Source organism: Euleptes europaea, chromosome 3, assembly GCF_029931775.1.
Source record: "Euleptes europaea isolate rEulEur1 chromosome 3, rEulEur1.hap1, whole genome shotgun sequence".
NCBI classification, from domain to species: Eukaryota; Metazoa; Chordata; class Lepidosauria; order Squamata; family Sphaerodactylidae; genus Euleptes; species Euleptes europaea.
The window spans coordinates 88,181,298-88,207,153 of NC_079314.1; the positions used below are offsets into that span (position 1 = coordinate 88,181,298).

At 42.9% G+C, this 25,856-nt stretch overlaps 1 protein-coding gene across 1 annotated transcript; it reads right to left on the reverse strand.

The window, feature by feature from the left end:
- Nucleotides 1-110: 110 nt before the first annotated feature.
- LOC130474253 (cytochrome P450 2D14-like) lies at nt 111-25,761 on the reverse strand. Its single transcript, XM_056845793.1, has 9 exons — nt 25,525-25,761; nt 24,809-24,980; nt 21,915-22,067; nt 13,639-13,799; nt 9,398-9,571; nt 7,698-7,839; nt 7,242-7,429; nt 5,441-5,582; nt 111-289 (listed from the first exon to the last, which is right to left on the reverse strand). Exons 1-9 carry the CDS (start codon nt 25,759-25,761, stop codon nt 111-113), a joined length of 1,548 nt encoding a protein of 515 aa, XP_056701771.1.
- Between the last annotated feature and the right edge of the window lie 95 nt (nt 25,762-25,856).

A 25,856-nucleotide genomic window follows, 5' to 3' on the forward strand; every position in this document is an offset into this window, starting at 1 on the left:
GAAATGCAGACATAATTCTCATATCAGAATTCACCCCATTTTTCTCTGCCCTGACAAGTTGCAGTCCTCAGGCCATCACAGAAGAGTAGGCATTAGATATCCGGGAAACATTATCTAGGGATGGCACAGATATCGAAAGGGGGTGGAGCGACTGTGAGAGCAAAGACCCTGTCTTCTTTGGGTCTGGGATGGTTCTCAGGAATGCAGAAAGTGAAACGCTGCAGGAGGCTGGTGAAGAAGATGAAGAGCTCCATTCTAACCAGTGGTTCTCCAGGACAGGAATGGCGACCTGGAAGAAAGGGAAGCAGATTTTTTTCAGGACAGCAGGAGTAATGCCCAACAGAAGCCATCTCTTATTCTCTCTCTGACAATTACTTTCTAAGTGACAGCTGTAGATTGCAATCAACTCAAGTTGACCTGCAGCCAATGCAACTCTTGCCCATCCTAACTCTGTGACCATGTGCTGGTCAGGCCAGGCTCAGTTTTTGGCACACCACCATGAAGCCACATTTAACACGGCCCTCATCAGGGTCTCAAAGGATGAATTCATTTCACTGAAATGACCTCAAACTGAAATACCTCTCAGAACTGACCCTTGAAAACCATGAATTGGATGGACCTTTGCTGACTTCTCCTTTTCTCAGCAGCTACACATGAGTGCTGAGAAGGTGCTGCTAGGAGTTGGTGGACCCTTGTGCAACTAAAAGCCGTGCAAAACCAGTGGCTGTTCAGAATCATCCCTCCTGCCTCGTGTTCATGGAGCTTCTATTGCTTGCAGAAGACTTCTGCAGAACAAAGAAAACGTAGTATCCTCAAATCAAATCTTTATTTCGATACAAGATGAGCTCCGAAGAAAAACATAGTATCCTACCTTTTATCAAATGAGTGGCAAACTTATATTGTTTATACTCCACCTTTCTCACTGAGACTCAAGGCGGATTACGCAGTGAGTAGGTCAAATATATCCAAACAGAATTGGACATTCAATTAACAAAGCAATAAGGTTTGGATTTCAGAAATCTGAAAACAAGCATAAATCTGAACATGGAGCTGAGACCAAGTTTAACATTTTAAACAACATTAAATGACGCAGAAATTACATATTAGGATCATACTTTCAGCCCCAGACGGTATGTGCTATACATAGTAGTATAGTCCACAGTCCCTATATCGTTACCAAAGCAACTTTCTGAAACATTTTGCTACAGTATGGCCCTAATTACTTGTGTCAAAAAGCCCTCCTGAATAATAAATTTTTGTGTAGCCTGCAGATCTCATCATGCAGGCAATTCCATAAAGTGGGAAGCACCTTATCTCCTGCACTTATTTCCTGCATAGAATTGTGCCAAGTAGGGTTGCCACCCTCCAGGTACTAGCTGGAGATTTCCTGCTATTACAAGTAACCTTTTTGGTGAATCTTCAATTTTTTTTCATACTGGCGAATGGAGATACACAATCTGATTCTTGGCAGGACTTTATATGGAGTTTAGTTATTAAGCTGAGATACTCAGAAGAATACTGCTGTATCAAGCAACTATTTAGGTTCTAAATGTTTAGAGGGAGGTTTAGAGGGAGGGCATCTTGGCCATCTTCTGGGCATGGAGTAGGGGTCACTGGGGGTGTGGGGGGAGGTAGTTGTGAATTTCCTGCATTGTGCAGGGGTTGCACTAGATGACCCTGGTGGTCCCTTCCAACTCTATGATTCTATGATTCTAAACCAAGTATAACGTATAATTTAAACAGACTGCATGTCCCAGGATTCCAATTCTGTTGTTTCAGCTACAGCTACAAACACTTTTTTATTTATTTAAAATATTTATGTGTGTGTATGTTAAGTGCCGTCAAGTTGCTTCTGACTCATGGCGACCCTATGAATTAAAGTCCTCCAAAATGTCCTATCTTTGATAGCCTTGCTCAGATCTAGCAAACTTAGGGCTGTGGCTTCCTTTATTGAGTCAATCCATCTCTTTTTGGGTCTTACTCTTTTCCTACTGCCTTCAACTTTTCCTAGCATGATGGTCTTTTCCAGTGACTCTTGTCTTCTCATAATGTGACCAAAATACGATAGCCTCAGTTTAGTCATTTTAGCTTCTAGGGTCAGTTCAGAAGCTTTGTTTTTTTGGCAGTCCACAGTGTCTGTAACACTCTCCTCCAACACCACATTTCAAAGGAATCTACTTTCTTCCTATCAGCTTTCTTCAATGTCCAGCTTTCACACCCATACATAGTAACAGGGAATATGATGCCATGAATAACTTAATCTTGGTGGCCAGTGACACATCGTTACACTTCAGAATCTTTTCTTCATGGCTGCCCTTCCCAGTCTCAATCTCCTTCAGTCTCAATCTCTTTCAAACACAACAAAAAAAGGTTCTTTTCCTATGTACAGAGTAAGAGTAAGAACAAGGACAGGATAAGCCCATTGCATGGACTGGAAAGTGAAATTGTAACAGGAGATGAAGAGAGGGCAGAACTCCTCAGTTCCTACTTTTCCTCAGTTTTTTCTCGTGAGGGAAGTGGTGCTCAACATGGCATAAACAGAACATGTGATGAGGGAAGGGATTTGCAGCCTAGAATTGGCATTGGGGTAGTGCACAAACACCTGGTTTCTTTAAATGAAACAAAATCCTCTGGGCCAGATGAATTGCACCCAAGGGTACTCAAAGAACTTGCAGATGTAATTTCGGAACCTCTGTCCATTATTTTTGAAAAGTCTTGGCAAACAGGTGAGGTACCAGAAGATTGGAGGCGGGCAAATGTTGTCCCCATCTTCAAGAAGGGGAAAAAGGAGGATCCGGGTAACTACCGACCCATCAGCTTGACTTCTATAGCAGGAAAAGTGTTCGAACAAATCATCAAACAGTCCGTCCTTGAGCATTTAGAAAGGATGGATCTGATCACTAAGAGCCAGCATGGGTTTCTCAAGAATAAGTCATGTCAGACTAATCTTCTCCTTTTTTGAGGAAGTTACTACCTTGCTGGATCAGGGGAATGCTGTAGACATAGTTTATCTAGATTTCAGTAAGGCTTTTGATAAGGTTCCACATAGTATTCTAGTTGACAAATTGGAAAAATGTGGGTTAGATCCTATTATTGTTAGATGGATCTGCAACTGGTTGACAGATCGTACCCAAAGAGTGCTAGTTAATGGTTCCTCGTCCACTTGGAGAGAAGTGACTAGTGGAGTTCCTCAGGGATCTGTGCTGGGCCCTGTGTTGTTCAACATCTTTATAAATGATTTGGATGAAGGAATAGAGGGGATGCTTATTAAATTTGCAGATGATACTAAATTGGGAGGGGTAGCAAATACAGTAGAAGACAGAGCCAAGATGCAGGATGATCTTGACAGGCTGGAGAAATGGGCTAGAACTAATAAAATGCACTTCAACAAAGAAAAATGTAAAGTTCCGACTAAGGTAGGAAAAATCAAATGCATAATTATAGGATGGGGGAGACTTGTTTGAGCAGAAGTGTGTGTGAAAAGGATCTTGGGGTCTTAGTAGACCAAACACTGAACATGAGTCAGCAGTGTGATGCTGTAACTAAAAAGGCAAACACAGTCTTGGGCTGCATCAACAGGAGTATAGTGTCTAGATCACGCAAAGTGATGGTATCGCTTTACTCTGCTCTGGTTAGACCTCAACTAGAGTACTGTGTTCAGTTTTGGGCACCACAATTTAAGAAAGATGTAGACAAGCTAGAACGTGTCCAGAGGAGGGCAACAAAGATGGTGAGGGGTCTGGAGACCAAGTCCTATGAGGAAAGGTTGAAGGAGCTGGGTATGTTTAGCCTGAAGAGGAGAAGACTGAGAGGGGTTATGATAATCATGTTCAAGTACTTGAAGGGCTGTCATATCGAGGAGGGTGCCGAGTTGTTCTCTGTTGCTCAAGAAGGTCGGACAAGAACCAACGGGTTGAAATTAAATCAAAAGAGTTTCCGTCTAGACATTAGGAAGAATTTTCTAATGGTCAGAGTGGTTCCTCAGTGGAACAGGCTTCCTCGGGAGGTGGTAAGCTCTCCTTCCCTGGAGGTTTTTAAGAAGAGGTTAGATAGCCATCTGTCAGCAATGCTGATTCTGTGACCTTAGGCAGATGATGAGAGGGAGGGCATCTTGGCCATCTTCTGGTCACTAGGGGTGTGGAGGGGGGAGGTAGTTGTGAATTTCCTGCATTATGCAGGGGGTTGGACTTGATGGCCCTGGTGGTCCCTTCCAACTCTATGATTCTATGATTCTATGATTCTGATTTCTTGGCTGCAGTCTCCCTTTTAGTTGATGATGGAGCCAAAGAATAGAAAGTCTTCAATAATTTCAGTTTCCTCATTGTCAACCTTAAAGTTGTGTAATTTTCCTGTAGTCATTACTTTTGTCTTTTTGATATTCAGCTGTAGTCCGGCTGTGGCACTTTCTCTTTTAACTTTCAGCAGTAGTCGTTTCAAGTCTTCACCATTTTCTGCCAGTAATGTAGTATCATCGACATATCTCAAGTTGTTAATGTTCCTCCCTCCAATTTTCACTCCACCTTCATCTAAATCTAATCCAGCTTTCATAATTATATGTTCTGCACAGAGATTGAAGAGATAGGGAGATAAAATACATCCTTGTCGAACACCTTTGCCAAATGGAAACCACTTCCGTTTCTCCATATTCTGTTCTAACTGTGGCCTCCTGCCCAGAGTATAAAAATATTTATATTCTGCCTAATTTATTTATTTAAAATATTAGCCGCCTTCTTCCTTATGGAGCTCAGGTCAGTTTACAAACATAGCTAAAACACATAGAATAAAAATAAAATACATTAAATACATAAAACCAAAATGTAAAGTCACTCCTCAAAACTTAGACCACTGAATCTCCTAAAATAAGGCAGCTAATAAAGCAGCAAAAGCTGCAAAGACACAAAAAGATCATAAGTGACTAGCAACAATTTCAAATAAATGAAAACACAAATACAAAATACAACTTAAAAATACACATTATTAAGTATGCACCTATGAGGTTGACATAGAGAGGAGGGATGTATTTGCACTTGCTTGTGACTGGGCTACAGAAAAGTGAGAACTTACCTGTGGGGCCATGCAGTCAATCTGTGCATGGATCATACTCCCTTGACAATGTTATTAACTACAAAAGGATGAGCAGGAAACCATCTAGGTCAGTTAGATAACTCTTTTTTATTTTTAAAATGGAGTACAGGCTTGGAACCCCAAAAATGACATCTATTTAATTGCTTGTTTGCCTATACCACCACCAGACATTTTGCTGGAGGAAACATAGAAGTTCTTCTTCTTACCAGCACTCTTATAACATTACATAACTCTGTCTCTTCATAAAACAATTGATCATGAAAAGGTTACTTTAGTGATCACCTCATTAGGGGAAGATGTAGGAAAAGATGCAATCACTTTTTACCTTTTGCAATATATTGTCCCCATTGTTTACCTGTAGAGAAAGGGAGGAAGGCCTCTCTCTTGACAAACTGCCCATTGGCATCTAGGAAGTGCTCAGGGTAAAACTGGTGAGGCTTCTCCCACATGGTTTCATCTTTCAGCAAAGAAGACAAGTGATTGAGGATTACAGTCTCCTAACATGGTATGGAAACAAACAGGTTAGAATGTTCTGCTGTGGTGCTTTGCAAAGTTATGAACAAGGATGTGGTGCATGAGTAGGGTTGCAAACCTCCAGGTGGTGGCTGGAGATCTCCTGCTATTACAGTTGATCTCCAGCTGATAGAGATCAGTTCATCTGGAGAAAATAGCCACTTTGGCAATTGGACTCTATGGCATTGAAGTCCGTCCTCTCCCCTCCCCAAACCCCACCCTCCTCAGGCTCTGCCCACAAAACCTCCAGGTATTTCCCAACCTGGAGCTGGCAACCCTACACATGAGTGGCAGATGGGGTAACTGGGGCATGGCAGTTATGATGTTTGACCACTTCTGAGGAGTTGCCCAGGCTGGGAAAAGGCCCATTTGGTTAGATAGGCTTGACTTTATAGCCAGGAGTGAAAACATGGCATCTCTTTGATATGTTAAGACCTTTCTATTCGCCAAGATATTGGCCAAGTAGGTGTGACAGGCTTCAGAACCTTAGGCCCAGACTGGTTAAGACTTTTTTGACATACAAGCATACCTCAGAGATATTGGGATATTACTGGGAGTTCACACAATTTTTTGTTTGTTTCCCAGTGCATATAAAAGTTATGTTTGCACTATACCGTAGTCTATTAAATGTGTAATAGCCTTATTTCTAAAAACAATGTACTGTAATAATAATGAAAATGTTTGAAATATTGCAAGCGTTACCAAAATGTGACACAGAGACACAAAATGAGCACATGCTGTTGGAAAAATGGCGCCGATAGACTTGCTCGAAAACGCAATATCTGCACAGTGCAATAAAGCACAGCACCATAAAATGAGGTATGCCTGTAAATCGGCATGTAGCTGATGAAAAGTAGCTGTCTCTTCAGTGTGTGCGAGACCATGTGTGGCTGCGTGTAAAGCTATGCAGATGGTCCACCATCCACTTTGTGCATGTATCCATTTGCAACCTCCTGGTAAGGAGTGGGTGGCAGATGGTTAGGATTTGTCTCAAATAGATTAGCAACCTTTCTTTGTTTCTTTTCTAGTTCTAGATCTGTATTTACTCCATAGTTGTTGATTGGAGTAATAATTTTTTTTTTTAGTTGAAACATATTGCTTTGATTCCTACCCATGGTCTTGATCACACACTATGCTACAAAAATGAACTCCTTGGTCACTATACCTTCTGGCAGCGAAGGGGGGGGGGGTCAGAAACAAGAAGGAGGTGGTGGCACACTACCCAAACAAAGTCTCCAAACTCTGCTTACAAGCGTTTGGGGAGCAAAGGAATTACTTCTGTCCCATCCTTTCAGTCAGGCTGCATTTCAGTCATTCGCCTGAGGGCCTGAGGGACATTTGCCTAAGTAGGGAGTGATTCGTAGGGCTGCCAACCTCCAGGTGGTGGATGGAGATCTTCAAGAGAAAATGGCTACTTTGGAAGATGGACTCAATGGCATTATACCCCCTCTCTGCTCCCCCAAACCCCAGCCTCCACTACTAAAATCTCCAGATATTTCCCAACCCAGACTTGGCAACCCTTAGAGTGGTCCTTTTAAATCTATTTGTTCTACTCTTTTACCAGATCGTTTATCTGATTCACCGAGCAGTGATTTGGCAACTTTGATTTCCTTTCTGAAAAGTATCTTATCAACAGGTTGTACCTTAGGGATGACAAACTTGTCAATTTGAACATCTTGGTGTATTACATAAGGAAGTACAACAGGTACAATATCAGCACACCGCTGGATTTCGTGGATCACAGCATTAGTATAAGGCAGATTTGTCTGGTCCTCCATCATGGGTGGTCTGTCCCTGCCAAGCACTTCCTCAATTTCTTCCTGGACCTTTTCTGGAAATATTAATTGATTTATTATGAAAATGTTGCTGATTTATACTACCTTTCCTACAAAGCTCAGAATGGTAGATTTTATAGCTATAATGGCCATCAAATGAGTTACTGTTAATTATACTGTGAAACTTGCCTACTGGAAAGGGGGGTGGAATAGAAATAGATTCAAATTTAAAATATCAAAGTATATTTTCAGAAAATTGGAAAAATCCTTTATAATGCATAACCTGTAAGGAATCCTCCACCCCACCCCCACCCCATTACTTACTTTGGACCTCAGGGTGAAGGACTAAATTCAGTAGCCCCCAGAGAATGGTAGAAGAAGTTGTTTCAGTGCCAGCCATAAACAGGTCAAAAATAAGTTTGATAAGATTTTGCTCATTAAAACTGCTCTCTGGATTCCCTTTCACCTGAAGGAAATGAAACGTTGGCAATTTATGTGGAAAGACGATACTACATCATGCTTGTGAGCGAAATGTATATAAATGAGCTATGACTGAGATTGCTAACAGTATCTTGTAAAACATGCATTAAAAAAAAAGACGGATAAAGCCATTGGTGCTCAGTGCCCCTAGATGTAACATAGAATTAGATGGTTCACAGGACACATGGCTGCCACTCAAAGGGAAGCTACATCAGCTCCACTTCTAACAGAATTTACCATGTGTTCTGAAAACATCATACTCAATATTTCTGTACTGCAACATGATAACACTGACTTCCATTGGTTAGAGGCAGGGAAATACTTGGTATATTGAGAGTTACAAGATAAAAGAACCGAGAGATCTTTGTACACTGATAAATGACCTTTATTGCTGTTTTGTAGGCCACGTATGCCTCTGCACATACATGATTCAATAAATACTACTACTATTGGTGGCTTTAACAAGAGACAATTGGGGAGCGGCAGTTGCTCAGTGGCAGAGCATCTGTTTGGTATGTCAGTGCATTCCTGGGGGGGGGGTAAACTCCTTAGGAGGAGGCGTAACCTCACCGCTACCGTAAGTGCGTGTAATCACGTGATTACACGCACTTACACTGGCGGCGAGGCCAGTCCCACCGGCGGCCAAGCACCGTGGGACCACGCCTTGCCCCTCTGCCGGCATGGCCTCTCTGTGACACAGGCCACGGTGCAGAGAGGCCAAACCTCTGCAGGGGGGCATTCTGGGGGTGGGCCAGGGGGAGTAGCAGCCAGTTAGGCGGCTTCCTATTCTGGTTCAGCCCGGTACGCCGGCGCTGGGAATGGCGGTGCTGTGCCATTTTTTAGCAGGAGCAGCCTTGCTGTTCCCTATGGGGCAAAAGGCCCCGGTTAAACAAAAAAAAAGCAAGCCACGAGACGGCTTTTTTGGGTTTAACGGTGTTCGGGAATCGGCTTAGGAAGAGGCGCCACTGTGTCTCTTCCCCGCCGTCTCCATACGCCGCCAGCTCAGGAATGGGCAGTAAAGGTCCTGGGTTCAATCCCTGGCATCTTCAGTTAAAACGATCAGGTTCTAGGTGATGCAAAAGATCTCTGTCTGAAAACTGGCAAGCAGCTACCAGTATGAGTAGACCGTATTGACTATGATGGACCAATTATCTGATTCAGTATAAGGCAGCTTCATGTGTTCCTATGTTAATGTGATATGGGAAACTGTTTTCCTCTGCTCAGTGGATATAATGGCTGGATTTTCTTTACTGCTAACTGTTGGTCTGACAAACATGAACATGCCTGAATCTTCCATTGCCTCCTAAAGATTCTTATATATCATTTTGAAAATCTGACATAAATACCAAACTCCAACTTCACCCTGAATTCTGTTTTGGATGGTAGCTGGTGGGAGCCCAACATTTGGTAATGATAGCCTTGTAAGGGATACACTAAGGCCCTCCAGAGTCTTAGGTTTGGTGGTAGAAGGTCTTCTGTTACAAACTAGCTGAGAACCAAATTATAAACAATAAGGCAGGATCTATGTATAAATTTCTTCTTACCTTTTCCATCTCCTCCAGAAATGCGTCAATCAAATCTCTTGCAAGTGTGGGATCCCTTGTTTTTTTATGTTCATTCACAATTTCTTTTATTAGGGCACTAATATTATTATAGAGTTTCCTTATCTTCTGGTGAGGTCCAGGAACAAAGGACAACCAAGATACTTTAGAAAGAATCTGTTATAGCAGCAATAAAAGAAGACAGATATTTATTAGTTATTCACTGAAAATGAAAGTGTGCTGTTATGGAATGTTTCTTTTTCAGATACCCTTTGCCCCAACTTCATCCTTATTTCCCTGTCACTCCTCTCAGTTGGTAATCTGAGGACTGAAGCTGTTAAATATGTCATGGAATAGAATCATAGAATACAATCATAGAGTTGGAAGGGACCACCAGGGCCATCAAGTCCAACCCCCTGCACAATGCAGGAAATTCACAACTACCTCCCCACCCCCACACCCCTAGTGACCAGAAGATGGCCAAGATGCCCTCCCTCTCATCATCTGCCTAAGGTCACAGAATCAGCATTGTTGACAGGTGGCCATCTAACCTCTTCTTAAAAACCTCCAGGGAAGGAGAGCTTACCACCTCCCGCGGAAGCCTGTTCCACTGAGCAACTGCTCTAACAGTTAGAAAATTCTTCCTAATGTCTAGACGGAAACTCTTTTGATTTAATGTCAACCCATTGGTTCTGGTCTGACCTTCTTGGGCAACAGAAAACAACTCGGCACCCTCCTCTATATGACAGCCCCTCAAGTACTTGAACATAGTTATCATATCCCCTCTCAGTCTTCTCCTCTTCAGGCTAAACATACCCAGCTCCTTCAACCTTTCCTCATAGGACTTGGTCTCCAGACCCCTCACCATCTTTGTTGCCCTCCTATGGACATGTTCCAGCTTGTCTACAACTTTCTTAAATTGTGGTGCCAAAAACTGAACACAGTACTCTAGGTGAGGTCTAACCAGAGTGGAGTAAAGCGATACCATCACTTCACGTGAGCTGGACACTATACTTCTGTTGATGCAGCCCAAGACTGCATTTGCCTTTTTATCCACCGCATCACACTGCTGACTCATGTTCAGTGTTTGGTCTACTAAACCCAAGATCCTTTTTACACACACTACTCAGACAAGTCTCCCCCATCCTATAATTATGCATTTGATTTTTCCTACCTAAATGCAGAACTTTACATTTGTCTTTGTTGAAATGCATTTTATTGGTTTTAGCCCACTTCTCCAGCCTGTCAAGATCATTCTGCATCTTGGCTCTGTCTTCTACCGCATTTGCTACCCCTCCCAATTTATTATCATCTGCAAATTTAATAAGCATCCCCTCTATTCCTTCATCCAAATCATTTATAAAGATGTTGAACAACACAGAGCCCAGCACAGAATACTTTAACTCAGCTAAGAAAAACAAATTAGAAAGGCCTCCCTTATCCCAAGCACACACCACTCTTGTATAACACTAAAAAGATGTTTAAATACTTCAAAACTATCAATATCTTTGGAGAATAAATAAGAAAACTGAGATCTTTGTTTCTCTCAGTTTACAATGCTGCCAGCTCTTTAATGTTTGCACAGGTCCATGAATTTGTGTAAAACTTTAACAGGGAAGTATACAAGGTACATTGCACATCCCTCAGAAATGGTTTATTGTACTGTCACTATGATCTCTCTCTCATCATCCATTGTGGATAACAACTAAGCTGGTGAAGTCCCTGACATAGAGAAACACACCTGATTATGATACCAGGCTTATGATACCTGTTCAACTCTTCCTCCTTTCCCCCCTTCTCTTCTGTAATTTTCAGAATCAGTATGAGGGAATGTTCTTCTTTCTTTCCATTTAGGGATGCCAGCCTCCAGGTGGGGCCTGGGGACACCCCCCACCCCCAGAGTAGCTGTAATTCCAGACAACATCTCCAGACTACAGAGATCAGTCCCCTGAAGAAAACAGATGCTTTGGAGGGTGGACTCTATGGCATTGTACCCCATTGAGGTCCCTGTCTTTCTTAGGCTCCACTCCCAAATCTCCAGGAGTTTCCCAATCTGGATCTTACAATCTTACCCACTCACCCACCCCCTGCCGATGGCTGGGGGCACCTGGCAACCCTATTTCCATTGCATCTGAAGAAGTAAGCCCTGACTCATGAAAGCTCATGCTGGAGTAAATGTTGATAGTCTTCAAATAAATAAATAAATAAATAAATAAATAAAAATATATAATCTTTCCTCTTGTGTCAAGGCAGTTTACAGTAATAATTAAAGCATTACAGATTAAAACCAAAATAAAAAAATAAACTCCAAATAACTCCCTCCCCCCAAAAAGATGCCTGTGACTCATAGCTTATCAAAAGCCCTTGCAAACAAATAAGCTTGCAGCATCTCCTAAAGATCTCCAATAAGGAAGGGACACCTTTCACTCTGTGGGGACAGCCAGCCAGGGACAACGGGAAGACTGTAGATGATTCACAAGAACATATGGAAGAAGATGGTCATTCATTTATGTGGGCCTCATGCTGTGAAAGGCTTTTACGGTCATAAGCTTCACCTTGAACTGAACTTAGAAATGAACTGGCAGCTAATGTAGTTGTTTCAAATGGCCAACAGATGCTCCTGTCGGCAAGTCCCTGACAATAGTCAGACTACCACATTATTGGCAGTTTCTGGTTTTTTTTTCAAGGGAAGCCCAATGTACAGTGTGTTATGTTAATTGAACTGTGAGGTTATAGAGGCATGAATGAGCATGGACCGATGGACTGAGTCTAAAAAAGAGATAGTTGGCAAACCAGATGCAGCTAAAGAAGGCACTCTTGGCCACTGCACCACCTCCTTTTCAAATCCATGATCCCCAAGCTCTTAACCTGCTCTGAAAATTCTGCCACTGGACATTTGCTTTGTTTTTCATAGGTATAGATTTACAAATACAACCCACCACATGGATGATATACTACATTATTATGTACCGATAACTGTGTTTTATGTATATATGTTGGGTGCATGGAAATTCTTAACATCTTCCAGATATGATAACTTGATAAATTCTGGCTGGTGAAGCTGTCCAGGATATGTGCTGAGACAATTTAAGCCCCCATATTTTTTTAAAAAAAGAATAATTTTGACAAATAAATTAACTCCTCTCTACCCAGTTTGGAAAATTGTGTTAGTCAGTGGCAGTTACTACTTTACACTGACAGTCTTGATATCCTGAGAATATGAGAACATAGGCGTAGATTTTGATTTTTAAAATAATGGGACATATAGCCCATTCCTGAAGGGGGACAGTTAGGCAGTAGCCGGGAACAGCGCAGCCACGCTGCCTCCACAGAGGCTGTCTGGCTGCCGAAAATAAAATAAAAGGCACTTAAATTAGGACAGAGCTCCCATTGAAAGAGCCAGGTTACGGTACCCAAAAAGGTGGCATAGACATGGCACAGCTTGAGGGGGCATTCCCAGGTCCAAATGGGTTAGGAATCTGCCTAACGGCAGCTCCATTCCCAGGAACATCCCAGGGAAAGCGCCCACCCCCCACCAGTGTGGGCTCCTGCTTCCAGGATTTTGCTGCTGCCATTGTAGCGCCAGTGGCGGGCCCCGTGAAGCGTCATGGCTTCTGGGCACGGGCATATTTGTTCCTCGCCAACATAGGTGCTACTTTATTCTGTAATAAGGTGGCTGCTACACTGGCTTCTGATGACTTTCAGCCCCCCCTTCAGGATTGCAGCCATTGTCCATCATGTAAAATGAGGTGTCAGATTTTGAGTTCTGTGTATGTTACATGTAATTTATATTTTTTTGATCGTTTTAAAGTGGGGGAACAGTGGTTAAATTTCAAAATAAAATTATATATATATATTCCTTAATTTTGATTCCTTAATTTCTTTATTCATGCATGTGTGTATGTATAAAATGCATGAATAAATATATTACTGAAGGTCTCAGTAAATGTAAAATATTATGCTTTCAAGATGAAAGGTATTCTGGTTCATTTGTGTGACAGAGCATGTCACAATGTTTTGGAATGGCTCTCTGCTCTGGTTGTTGCTGCTTTCCCTAGCAGCAGAATACTGTTAATCAAGAAATTATTTTGCCTAGCTATCTCAATAAGAATGACTTTGAATAAAGGTCAAATGGACATTATCGGCAACAAGGGAAAGGGTGCTTTTTGCTCCCCCTTTCACAACATCCAAGTTTGGCCTTCCATTGGCAGTCTCCCTTGTTCTTTACTGATTTGTGAAGGTACCTGAGGCATGCATCTGGTCAGTGTCTTCATAATATCCTCAGTCAAATGCATTAGCTTTAGGAAGGTCACATCATTGTAGTCAAAGCGGTCACCAAATGTTAGGATGCAGACAATATTGCCGACTGCATTGTTCATAAGTTCACTTGGGTTAAAGGGACAGCCTGCATGATGCAACAACAAAAAGTTTAGATATGAGTCATCATATATGTTCTGTGTGATGGGATGACATGTGGCCTTTGGCTGTGTATAAGCATGCAAGTATATGTGTGGGGCTTACTTAGTATGTTTATTTGCCATTTTTCTCCCTGAAGGAATCCAGAGAATTTTACAATAAAATACAATAAAAATACAAAAGGAAAACCCCCACACAATTTAAATAAAATTTAAATAATTTAAACAATTTAAATAAAACAAACAGAAAATAACGAACTATATCTCAGAGTTGGTCTTGAATCTTCATTCAAAGCCCCAGGGCACAACCCATCAGCTAACAGCCAAGGGCCAAGAGCCCTTTGGCTTTTGCCATTTGGCTTGCACCTCTGGCCATGCTCAACTTTTCACCTGCAGACAGGAAAACAGAAATGTTCCTCCCACTCTGCACCTCTCATGCTGATTGCATGGGGCTGTTGCATGCTTCACATACACCTGCATCTTTTTGCATTACTAAAATCAGCTCTCACCCAGCTAAAGCCGAGTCTGGCAGTCTGTGCTCCATTGGCCCATAGTATACACTTTCCAAACCCTAGCAAAATTACTACATCTCAGCAGTCTGGGGCTTGAAAATAAGGTGACCAAGTGCCTAGAACTGTGATTATCAAGCTTTTTTTTTTTTTTAACCTTCTGAGAACACTTCCCACATTAACTTGTCCATCACAGAACACCTGAGCACTGTTGCAGATTCTGGGAAATATTTATTTAAATTATGTATATCCTGCCTTGCTCTGTATAGATCCAAGAAATGTCCTTGGGTACACTAGAAATGTCCTAGGGTACACACTCAGTTAGGGCTGTGCATCCAGATATATCGAACCAAAAATAAACGTTTTTTTCAGGTTTATTTTCAGCTGGAAAAAAACCTGGCTATCTGGATGAAGTCGAATAGCCGAAAAGTCGAATATCCCCCCTAAAATTAAAACCCATTTGTGAGGCTGGCGATTGGGTTCTAAATAATAATTAAAAACCCCAGTTAAACTTACCTTGGCTGGTGCTCTGTTGGGCTTCCAGGTGGCTTCTGCTGGGCTGGCTAAGGTGGATTGCTTAGGAAGGAGCAATCCCCTGTTGCTCTTTTCCTGACCCTTGGCTGGGTTCCAGGGCATCAGGAGGGAGGGGGAGAGCATCTTGAAGGGACAAATTAGAGTGCTCGCTGGAGCTTTCCTATCTGGTCAATAGCCGCAATGCATTTTGCATTAAATTTTTTCTAAATTGCTGCAGTCCTAATCTGGATTGCAACTGGATTGTCTGGTCCCTCTTTGCCACTGTCGGGAGGTTTTTGGGGCGGAGCCTGAGGAGATTGGGGTTTGGGGAGGGACTTCAATGCCATAGAGTCCAAGGGCCAAAGCAGCCATTTTCTCCAGGTGAACTGATCTCTATCGGCTGCAGATCAGTTGGAACAGCAGGAGATCTCCAGCTGGTATCTGGAGGTTGGCAACCTTAATTGCAACAATTTATAGCGAGTGGCGGGTGAAAGTGGGGGCAGAAAGTTAGAGTGGCCAATAGGATTTCAGGTTAGGGGCAGCACTGCTCTCTGGCCAATCACAGAAGATGTTTGTTGCCAGGATTTGTTTCAAATGTTTCTGTGAATGGCCAAAGATCCCAAAAAGGAGGTCTTGTTCCAGCAGAGCCCATTCCAGACAGAGGTTTGAGAGAGTTCAGTGTACAAAGCTTGGCTTTAGCTGCTGCTCCTCCCTCTGAGTTTCTGGTGCTTCGACTGCTGCATCCCTTGAATTATTGCCTGCCTGTGTTGGGTTCCTGCTCCCTGCCTGCTGCCTGGAGAAGAAAACATTGAATTGTTTGAGGTAATTGGTTTATTTTTAAATAATTAGGCTTATTTGCCTTTTTTGACTGGCTGCGTAGGTGGTGTTGTCAAGAAAGGTTTGGATTTTACGAGAAGAAGCTCCTCTGTCGGGGGATCGTTTTCCACGAAGGTAGGAAAAAATGTGTTTGGTGAGAGCCTTGCAAACCTTTTCAGGAGGGCTTTAAACTAAATCTTATGGGGGAGCGAGACAACAACTTAAAGCCTTGTATGCTGAAAATACCTGGAGACGAGAACAATAAAGATTTGAAGGGAGTGGCATGTATGCAAGGAAACATAAACTCACAGGTAAGTACAGAAACGAAAACCACAGGGCACATAAACCATGGATTCTGATGTCTGTACACTAATGCACAGAGTATGGGAAACAAGCAGGAAGAACTCAAAGCCCTAATACAGGAAGGGGATTTTGACCTAATAGGCATTTCTGAAACTTGGTGGGATGTCACTCATGATTGGAATATTAAGATTGAGGGGTACAACTTGTTTAAAAGGGGTAGACAGATAAGGAAGGGGGAGGAGTAGCACTGTATGTCAAAGATGTGTACACTTGTGAAGAAGTACATGAATCTGAGCATGGTAGTGCAGTCGAGACTCTATGGGTAAACATAAAAAGAATAAGAAATAATTGTGATATTCTGGTGGGGGTCTGCTATCAACCGCCAAACCAGGCAGAGGACTTGGATGGGACGCTCCTAGACCAGATCACAAAGTTCTCAAAGAGAAGGGGCATGGTGGTCATGGGAGATTTTAATTACCGGGATATCTGTTGGAAGTCCAACGCTGCTAAAAATGCAGAATCCAATAAATTCCTGACTTGTCTTGCTGACAACTTCCTATTCCAGAAGGTGGACAGGGAAACAAGGGGGTCTGCTATCTTAGACTTGATTCTCATCAACAGGGAAGAACTGGTCGATGAGGTTAAAGTAGTAGGCACCCTGGGTAGCAGTGACCACGTACTCTTGGAATTTACAATCTTGGGGAAAGGAAAACCTGTACGTAGTCAGACATATAGGTTGGACTTTAAAGAGCAAATTTTAACAAACTTAACCTTATGCTAGGTAGAATCCCATGGTCGGAAATACTTAAGGAGAAGGGAGTTCAAGTAGGGTGGGCATTTCTTAAAAATGAAATACTGAAGGCGCAATCCCAAACCATTCCTATGAGAAAGAAAAATGGGAGGAGCCTAAAAAGGCCAGGGTGGCTCCATAAACAGCTATGGAAAACAAAACAATGGCCCTCAGACTGGAAACGATCCATTTACATTCCAATTCCCAAGAAAGGAGACATCAAAGATTGCAGCAACTATCGGACCATCGCATTAATTCTCATGCAAGTAAAGTGATGCTCAATATCTTACAGCAAAGGCTGTTACCATATATGGAATGAGAAATGCCTGATGTTCAAGCTGGTTTCAGGAAAGGAAGAGGCACTAGCGATCATATTGCAAATATACGCTGGTTACTGGAGCATGCGAGAGAATTTCAGAAGAAAATCAGCTTGTGTTTCATAGATTACAGCAAAGCTTTTGACTGTGTGGATCATGAAAAGCGATGGCTGGTTTTAAAGGAAATGGGTGTGCCTCTACATCTGATCGTTTTGATGTGCAACCTGTACTCTGGCCAAGAGGCCACAGTTAGAACAGAATATGGAGAAACGCAATGGTTTCCAATTGGCAAAGGTGTCAGACAAGGATGTATTTTATCTCCCTATCTCTTCAATCTATATGCAGAACATATAATTAGGAAAACTGGATTCGATTTAGATGAAGGTGGAGTGAAAATTGGAGGGAGGAACATCAATAATTTGAGATATGCCGATGACACTACATTATTGGTAGAAAATAGTGAAGATTTGAAACGACTACTGCTGAAAGTTAAAAGATAAAGTGCCAAAGCAGGACTACAGAACATCAAGAAAACAAAAGTAATGACTACAGGAGAATTACACAACTTTAAGGTTGACAATGAGGAAATGGAAATCGTTCAAGACTTTCTATTCCTTGGCTCCACCATCAACCAAAAGGGAGACTGCAGCCAAGAAATCAGAAGGAGATTGAGACTGGGAAGGGCAGCCATGAAGGAGCTAGAAAAGATTTTGAAGTGTAAGGATGTGTCACTGGCCACCAAGACTAGATTAATTCATGCCATCGTATTCCCTATTACTATGTATGGGTGTGAAAGCTGGACAGTGAAGAAAGCTGATAGGAAGAAAATAGATTCCTTTGAAATGTGGTGTTGGAGGAGAGTGTTACGGATTCCGTGGACTGCCAAAAAAACAAATCAGTGGGTTATAGCTCAAATCAAGCCTGAACTGACCCTAGAAGCTAAAATGACTAAACTGAGGTTATCGTATTTTGGTCACATCATGAGACGACAAGAGTCACTAGAAAAGACAGTCATTCTAGGAAAAGTTGAGGGCAGCAGGAAAAGAGGAAGACCCAACAAGAGATGGATTGACTAAATAAAGGAAGCCACAGCCTTCAATTTGCAAGATCTGAGCAGAGCTGTCAAATATAGGACATTTTGGAGGACTTTCATTCATAGGGTCACCATGAGTCAGAAGCGACTTGACGGCACTTAACACACACAAAGAGTTGAGAAATAAAAAAGACTCATTTAGGAAGTGGAAGGAGGGCCTTATAACCAAAGAGGAATGTAAACAAATAACTAGTGCTTGTGGGGAGAGTGTTAGGAAAGCTAAATTTCAGTATGAACTTAGGCTAGCGAGAGATGCTAATCGCAACAAAAAGGGTTCTTTTCCTATGTACAGAGTAGAAGTAAGAACAAGGACAAGATAAGCCCATTGCGTGGACCGGAAAGTGAAATTGTAACAGGAGATGAAGAGAGGGCAGAACTCCTCAATTCCTACTTTTCCTCAGTCTTTTCTCGTGAGGGAAGTGGTGCTCAACATGGCATAAACAGAACATGTGATGAGGGAAGGGATTTGCAGCCTAGAATTGGCATTGGGGTAGTACACAAACACCTGGTTTCTTTAAATGAAACAAAATCCTCTGGGCCAGATGTATTGCACCCAAGGGTACTCAAAGAACTTGCAGATGTAATTTTGGAACCTCTGTCCATTATTTTTGAAAAGTCTTGGCAAACAGGTGAGGTACCAGAAGATTGGAGGCGGGCAAATGTTGTCCCCATCTTCAAGAAGGGGAAAAAGGAGGATCCGGGTAACTACCGACCCATCAGCTTGACTTCTATAGCAGGAAAAGTGTTCGAACAAATCATCAAACAGTCCGTCCTTGAGCATTTAGAAAGGATGGATCTGATCACTAAGAGCCAGCATGGGGTGCTCAAGAATAAGTCATGTCAGACTAATCTTTTCTCCTTTTTTGAGAAAGTTACTACCTTGCTGGATCAGGGGAATGCTGTAGACATAGTTTATCTAGATTTCAGTAAGGCTTTTGATAAGGTTCCACATAGTATTCTAGTTGACAAATTGGGAAAATGTGGTTTAGATCCTATTGTTAGGTGGATCTGCAACTGGTTGACAGATCGTACCTGAAGAGTGCTAGTTAATGGTTCCTCGTCCACTTGGAGAGAAGTGACTAGTGGAGTTCCTCAGGGATCTGTGCTGGGCCCTGTGTTGTTCAACATCTTTATAAATGATTTGGATGAAGGAATGGAAGGGATGCTTATTGAATTTGCAGATGATCCTAAATTGGGAGGGGTAGCAAATACAGTAGAAGACAGAGCCAAGATGCAGGATGATCTTGACAGGCTGGAGAAGTGGGCTAGAACTAATAAAATGCACTTCAACAAAGACAAATGTAAAGTTCTGCATTTAGGTAGGAAAAATCAAATGCCTAATTATAGGATGGGTGAGACTTGTTTGAGCTGTAGTGTGTGTGAAAAGGATCTTGGGGTCTTAGTAGACCAAACACTGAACATGAGTCAGCAGTGTGATGTGGTAGCTAAAAAGGCAAATGCAGTCTTGGGCTGCATCAACAGAATTATAGTGTCCAGATCACGTGAAGTGATGGTATCACTTTACTCCGCTCTGGTTACACCTCACCTAGAGTACTGTGTTCAGTTTTGGGCACCACAATTTAAGAAAGATGTAGACAAGCTGGAACGTGTCCATAGGAGGGCAACAAAGATGGTGAGGGGTCTGGAGACCAAGTCCTATGAGGAAAGGTTGAAGGAGCTGGGTATGTTTAGCCTGAAGAGGAGAAGACTGAGAGGAGTATGATAACCATGTTCAAGCACTTGAGGGGCTGCCATATTGAGGATGGTGCCGAGTTGTTTTCTGTTGCCCAAGAAGGTCAGACCAGAACCAAAGGGTTGAAATTAAATCAAAAGAGTTTCCAACAGTTAGAGCGGTTCCTCAGTGGAACAGGCTTCCTCGGGAGGTGGTAAGCTCTCCTTCCCTAGAGGTTTTTAAGAAGAGGTTAGATGGCCATCTGTCAGCAATGCTGATTCTGTGACCTTATGCAGATGGTGAGAGGGAGGGCATGTTGGCCATCTTCTGGTCACTAGGTGTGGGGGGGAGGCAGTTGTGAATTTCCTGCATTGTGCAGGAGGTTGGACTTGATGACCCTGGTGGTCCCTTCCAACTGTATGATTCTCTGATTCTATGACTGGTAGCTGCTCTCCAGGGACTCCAGGTGAGGTTATTCAAGTCACCTACTACCTGACCCTTTTAACTAGAGATGGTAGGGATTGAACCCGGGACCTTCAGCATGGCAAGCAAATGCTCTACCATCTCGGAGTTGGGGCAGAGTAAGGTAAACCCATTTTACTTTGCAGTTTATTTACAATAACTTATCTTTTGTTTGGGTGGGTTCTTACATCTTTGTTCTTTGCTATTTCTTGGGACTGGATTTTTAAGACAGTTTTGTGTTTTAGGGTTTATTTTTGCCATTTGGGTTTATTTTTTCCTGAGTTCTTATCATGGGAGTAGGTCTTTCTCCTCTCTTCCTCTCCTCTATGCCCCCATCACCTTGAATAAATGTAAGTTTTATGTTTACAATATATTTCTGGGGAGATTTATTTTACTGCATGCAATATCATTCTCTTATGACTGGGCAAACACTGCTATATTAACCAAATATCCCAACAGGACTAACATTCGCTCTACACTCTTGGCTCCAGTTGCAGTAGCTTGATTGTTGCCTTCAGGAATTAAGGCCTCAGCCTCAAGCAGGACAAGAATGGACATATTACATTAGATATGTCACTGTCCTGAGACCGTGACCCCCAAGGATGTCTCGGGCCTTTTTACTCCACAGCAGGAGCCCACCTCCACTCCTAACGGAGTGGGGAGGACCAGGACAATGGAGGCTGGGAGGGAGATGGGGCGACTGCACCACAGTGACGGGCCTCCAGGCCCCACCAGTGCCCTTACCTGCATGTCTGGGAGGGAGCGGGGAACAGATGACAAAGACGCGGAGGACTGAGAACTGCCATCCACACACTGCCTTTCGACCACAGGACCTTCAGACACCAAAGGAGGAGGGGCCCAGGAGATGGGCTGCACAGGTGCCCGCATCAAGGGAGCTCCACGAGTGCCCGAAACAAGCCAGCTAGTGACTGGTGCCTTGCCGAGGCTCCTTCAAAGGCCCGCTGACCAGCTGAAAGTTGCGTGGGCCCGTCCAGGGCGGGGCCGGGGAGGAAGAGCCGGCAACTGCGCAGGACAAGAGAAGGCTGAAGCAAGCCTATCTCCATCCTTATTTGGACTCGGGGGTGGGACTTGGGGTGGAATGAGGGGGTGGAGCCCAGAAGGAAGGGTATAAAGAGGGCTGTGAGGGCTGAGGCCAAGGAGAAGAGAGCCAGAGGCGGCTTGTCGGGTGCTTGACAGGCTAAGACCCTGGCTTCCTCCAAGGGAGAGGCGAGCTCAGACTCCCCCTCGGAGTGGTCTGAGTCCGAGGAGGCCCCACTGGCCCGACCTTCCAGAGCTACTCCGGTGCCAGGGGTGGAGTCTGATGACGTGGGACTTCATAGTCACCAATGTTTTCATTTGAGTTTGATGGGATAAGTTGCATGATGCCAATCCCAAGTCCACAAACTGATTAATGGAAGGAAATCTCAGGCATGTCACCTCTCAAAATATAAAGTTCAAATGATCAAATCTAAACAATAGTCTCTCCTTTGCTGTTTCACTCAGTTCCCTCTCTGCTATCAGGATCACCTCACATTTTGTTCTATTGTTCACCCCATCTTCTTCTCAAGTCTACCCCTTTCTTCCTAAACAGGTCCCACACCTTCCCCATGTCCCCAAGAATGAAATGCACCTTCTTGTGATTTGAATTCAGAACATAAATATCCAGCTTCTTCAGATATCTTCTGTTCAAGTGATTTCTTCCCCATCCCAAAGTTTTTCATGGTGGAGACACAGAATTTCCTCTGCTCCTTCCAGCCAGCGCTACACGTTGCCAGTAATAGTCCTGAAAGATATGAAAAAAACTCCAGTCAATTCACTTTGTTCTGTACTTCCAGAAAATATTCAGAAGCTATTTATTTCTTTACACAATTTGTATCCTGCCTTTGCCCTTATAAGGGCCACCAAGGCAGCTTACAATTTAAAACATACGTGATAAAATCACATTTTAAAACCAATAACATTAACCCCCAAACTCACATCATTAAAGCAGTTAAAAACAAATTTAAAATGCATATAAGACATAAAAACAGAAATTAGAACATTGCTTGAGACGGAGGGATCATTGAGGGAATGGAAAATGAAACAAAGAAGTGTTCACCCGCTGGCAGATCATGGCAACAGAATATGATTGTTTTGTTATTTTTCTCCTTATTTTTATTTTTTTGCAAATATATGATTTTAATAATTTACCAATTTACCATTGGTAAATAATTTCATAGAAGTTATCCTGTGTGCTTATGGAAATAGAAGATGCAGCACTAGATGTAAAAATGCTCTGCCAGGCAGTCTCAGAGACTGAGTATTGTAACAAACTTTGTCATCTATCAAACAAAAAAATTAAACTTTATCTTGGGGAGGTAGGTCATATTAAACATCAATATTTATATTTGACAAGGTCACCCAGCTGGCTTCATGTGTAGGAGTGGGGAAACCAACCCGGTTCACCAGATTAGTGTCCGCTGCTCATATGGAGGAGTGAAGAATCAAGCCCGGTTCTCCAGATTAGAGTCCTCCACCTCAAACCATCATTCTTAACCACTACACCACACTGAATTTTTTTTAAAAAAAGTCTAAACCTAAGTTTGCCTTATCATCTGACTGTGTTTATACACTGCAGACATCCAAATTGTTGCTCTTTGCAAACTTGTTTGCTAGCCTTATCGACCTATTTGCCTGCCCTGTCTGTGATTTCTTCTTCTCTGCCTTCCTTTATTTTCCCATTGTTCTGGCAGTGGTGCGAGGACCATCAGGAAACTGCAGGGAATATGCAGCTGCACTTTTCTGTTCTTTCTGGGTTATCTGAATTTAGTCCACAACTGGTGTTGTAGTTAGGCAAACCCTCAAATTCTTTCTAGCATTCCATTTCACAGATACTCACCTTTCCTCTAAGGAGATCAAGGTGACATTCTATATTTCATTATCAAATCCACCAAATATAGCAGTTTCCATCCTGATCCAGTCCCTAGTAGCCATAGTCAGGAGATTATGGTTAGACAACCTGAAGCTGAATCCTGGCAAGACAGAAGTGATGCTGGTTGTGAAAGCTGAGGTCTTGCTGAACATTGTCCAAATATTTGGAGTTTAGCTGCTTCTGTGAGATTCAGTATGGAGTCTGGGGGAGGTGTTATACTGGGCCTTGCTTTATGGCTACAAAATCAAATAATTACAGTGGAGAAAAGTGCCTTTCCCCATCTTCTTCTGTCCCAAAAGTTCATCCCCTACATTGACTATGCTGACCTGGCCACGCTGATTCATGCCACTGTCAGCTTGATGTTACATTACTGTAATGCTCTCTACATAGGATTATCCTTGAAGAGAATTTAGAAACTTGCATTCAAATTGCCGAGGCACATTTATTATCAAGGCAAGGGCATAATTTTGGCATTACACAAGTATCAGATTCTCCACTGGCTGCCAGTTAGTTTCGGGTTCAATTCAAGATGGTGGTTATTAACTGTAAATTCCTTCATGGCCTGGAACCTACATACCCATAAGACTGCCTCTCCCATTTTGTCCTTCTGTTGCTACCCTGCTCAGCTAACCTATATCTACGAAAGAGACCATCCTGCACGAGGGTGAAAATGGCTACGGCTCACTCCAGATTCTTTTCAGTGTTGGCCCACATGTAGTGGAACAGCTTGTCAGTTGAGGCTAGGAGAGCTTCTATTCAGCTGCTTTTTAAAAGTGCTCTATAAAACAGAGCTATTTACTCAAGAATGATCAATATCTCAGTTAATGACATTGCAGTTTAGTTTAGTTTGGTAGCAAGGATCTGTCTTATGTTGTTTCTTTAAAGGCATGTACTGTTGATGTTCATGTTATGGTTTTTCAAATTATGCGGTTACTGAGTGTATTTAATAAATCTTATCTCTTATGGTTTTTAACTGTGTAACCCACCTTGTGTTACACAACTTTTCTTCCTTGGGTGGGAGAAAGGTTAGCAAGAAACACCATAACATAACCAAATTAATGAATTTATGGTGTTTCCCTCTACTGTTTTGTCCCTCCAACAGATTTGTGAGATCGGCTAGGCTGAGAGTCAGCGAACAACCCATTGTCACACAGGGAGTTTCATGGCTGAGAGGGCTCTTGAACTCAGATGCTCATTACATCAGTGGAAAATGTTTGGTCTATCTACAATATCCATTAATAAGTATTCGGTAATAAGTATAAATGGATATTTCATAGGGTAGTCCCCTGTGCAAGCACCGGGTCATTCCTGACCCATGGGGTGATGTCACATCCTGACGTTTCCTAAGCAGACTTTGTTTACGGGGTGGTTTGCCAGTGCCTTCCCCAGTCATCTTCCCTTTACACCCAGCAAGCTGGGTACTCATTTTCCCAACCTCGGAATGATGGAAGGCTGAGTCAACTTTGAGCCGGCTAACTGAAGGCGTATATAATTCCTTTTATCCATAATGAATGACATTATGGGAGTCAACAGATGAATCCCAGTATTGCTACACTGTCCTAGCACTTCAAAATAATACTGGCAGAAAATAGATACACCACTGCAATGCTCACCTCCACAGTTTTTTGTGTATCCTGCTAGACTCAACAGCGGTAGATGTGGCCGGTCAACAAAATCCTCAGCTTTTGCTCCCAGTGCCTCCTTTATCACCTTGAACCCATTCAGTACGACATATCTCTGCCATCCAGCCTGGGCTGAGAATACCATTCCATACTTCTTCATCCACTGTGGGGGGGAAAAAAGAGCAAGGAAAGAGAAACATACACTCCTGTTCAGAAGAGAGTACTGAGGAAAAGAGCCCCTTGCTAAAGCTCCATGTAATCCTTAATCAACATGTTTCAGCAAGCAGGCAGATATCTGCGGGATACAGATGCAAGCCTAGTTTTATTTAGGAGGCTGAAGAGCTTCATGTGTGTGTAAAGTGCCATCAAGTCACAGCTGATTTATGGCGACCCTTCCAAGGGGCATTCAAGACAAGTGAGAAGCAGAGGTGGTTTGCCATGGCCTTCCTTTGGAGAGCTTTCCTTGGTGGTCCCCTTTCCAAGTACCAACCCCGCTTAGCTTCTGAGACCTGAGGAGATCGGGCTATACCATGCCACCTTCCCTCCCTGAAGAGCTTCATAGGAAGCACGATTTTGCTGTAATCTCCCCCATCAGTGTTGTGCCATTCAAAAGAACAGAGGGGGGGTGTTCCCTCAGGGCCTTCACTTTTTGTGTTACCATTCTGTATCACTATGAGTCATCTAAAGTTGGTCTGGTTGGGACTTACACATTGGAGAGTGGTCTGTGGATGCCTGAAATCCGCTGTCAGCAAATTCCCAAGGAAAGGCAGAGGGGTGGGTCCTGGTGGACAGCGACTGCTTCTCTTCCTGTACATCACATAATCAAACAGCAGGGCCAGCAGTAAGAGAGAGATGAGCAGTGGTGTGATGTTGTTCCAGCAGGATGAGGCCTGGGCCCTCAGCCAAGAGATGGAAGCTGGGATCACAGTCATCGGAGTCTGCATCTTCCCTCCACTTCCAGACTACTTCTTGCCCCTGCAAAGCTCAGGTGTTCCAGGTCCCTCTGCTCATGCAAATTCTCCTTCTTCCTCTTCACAGT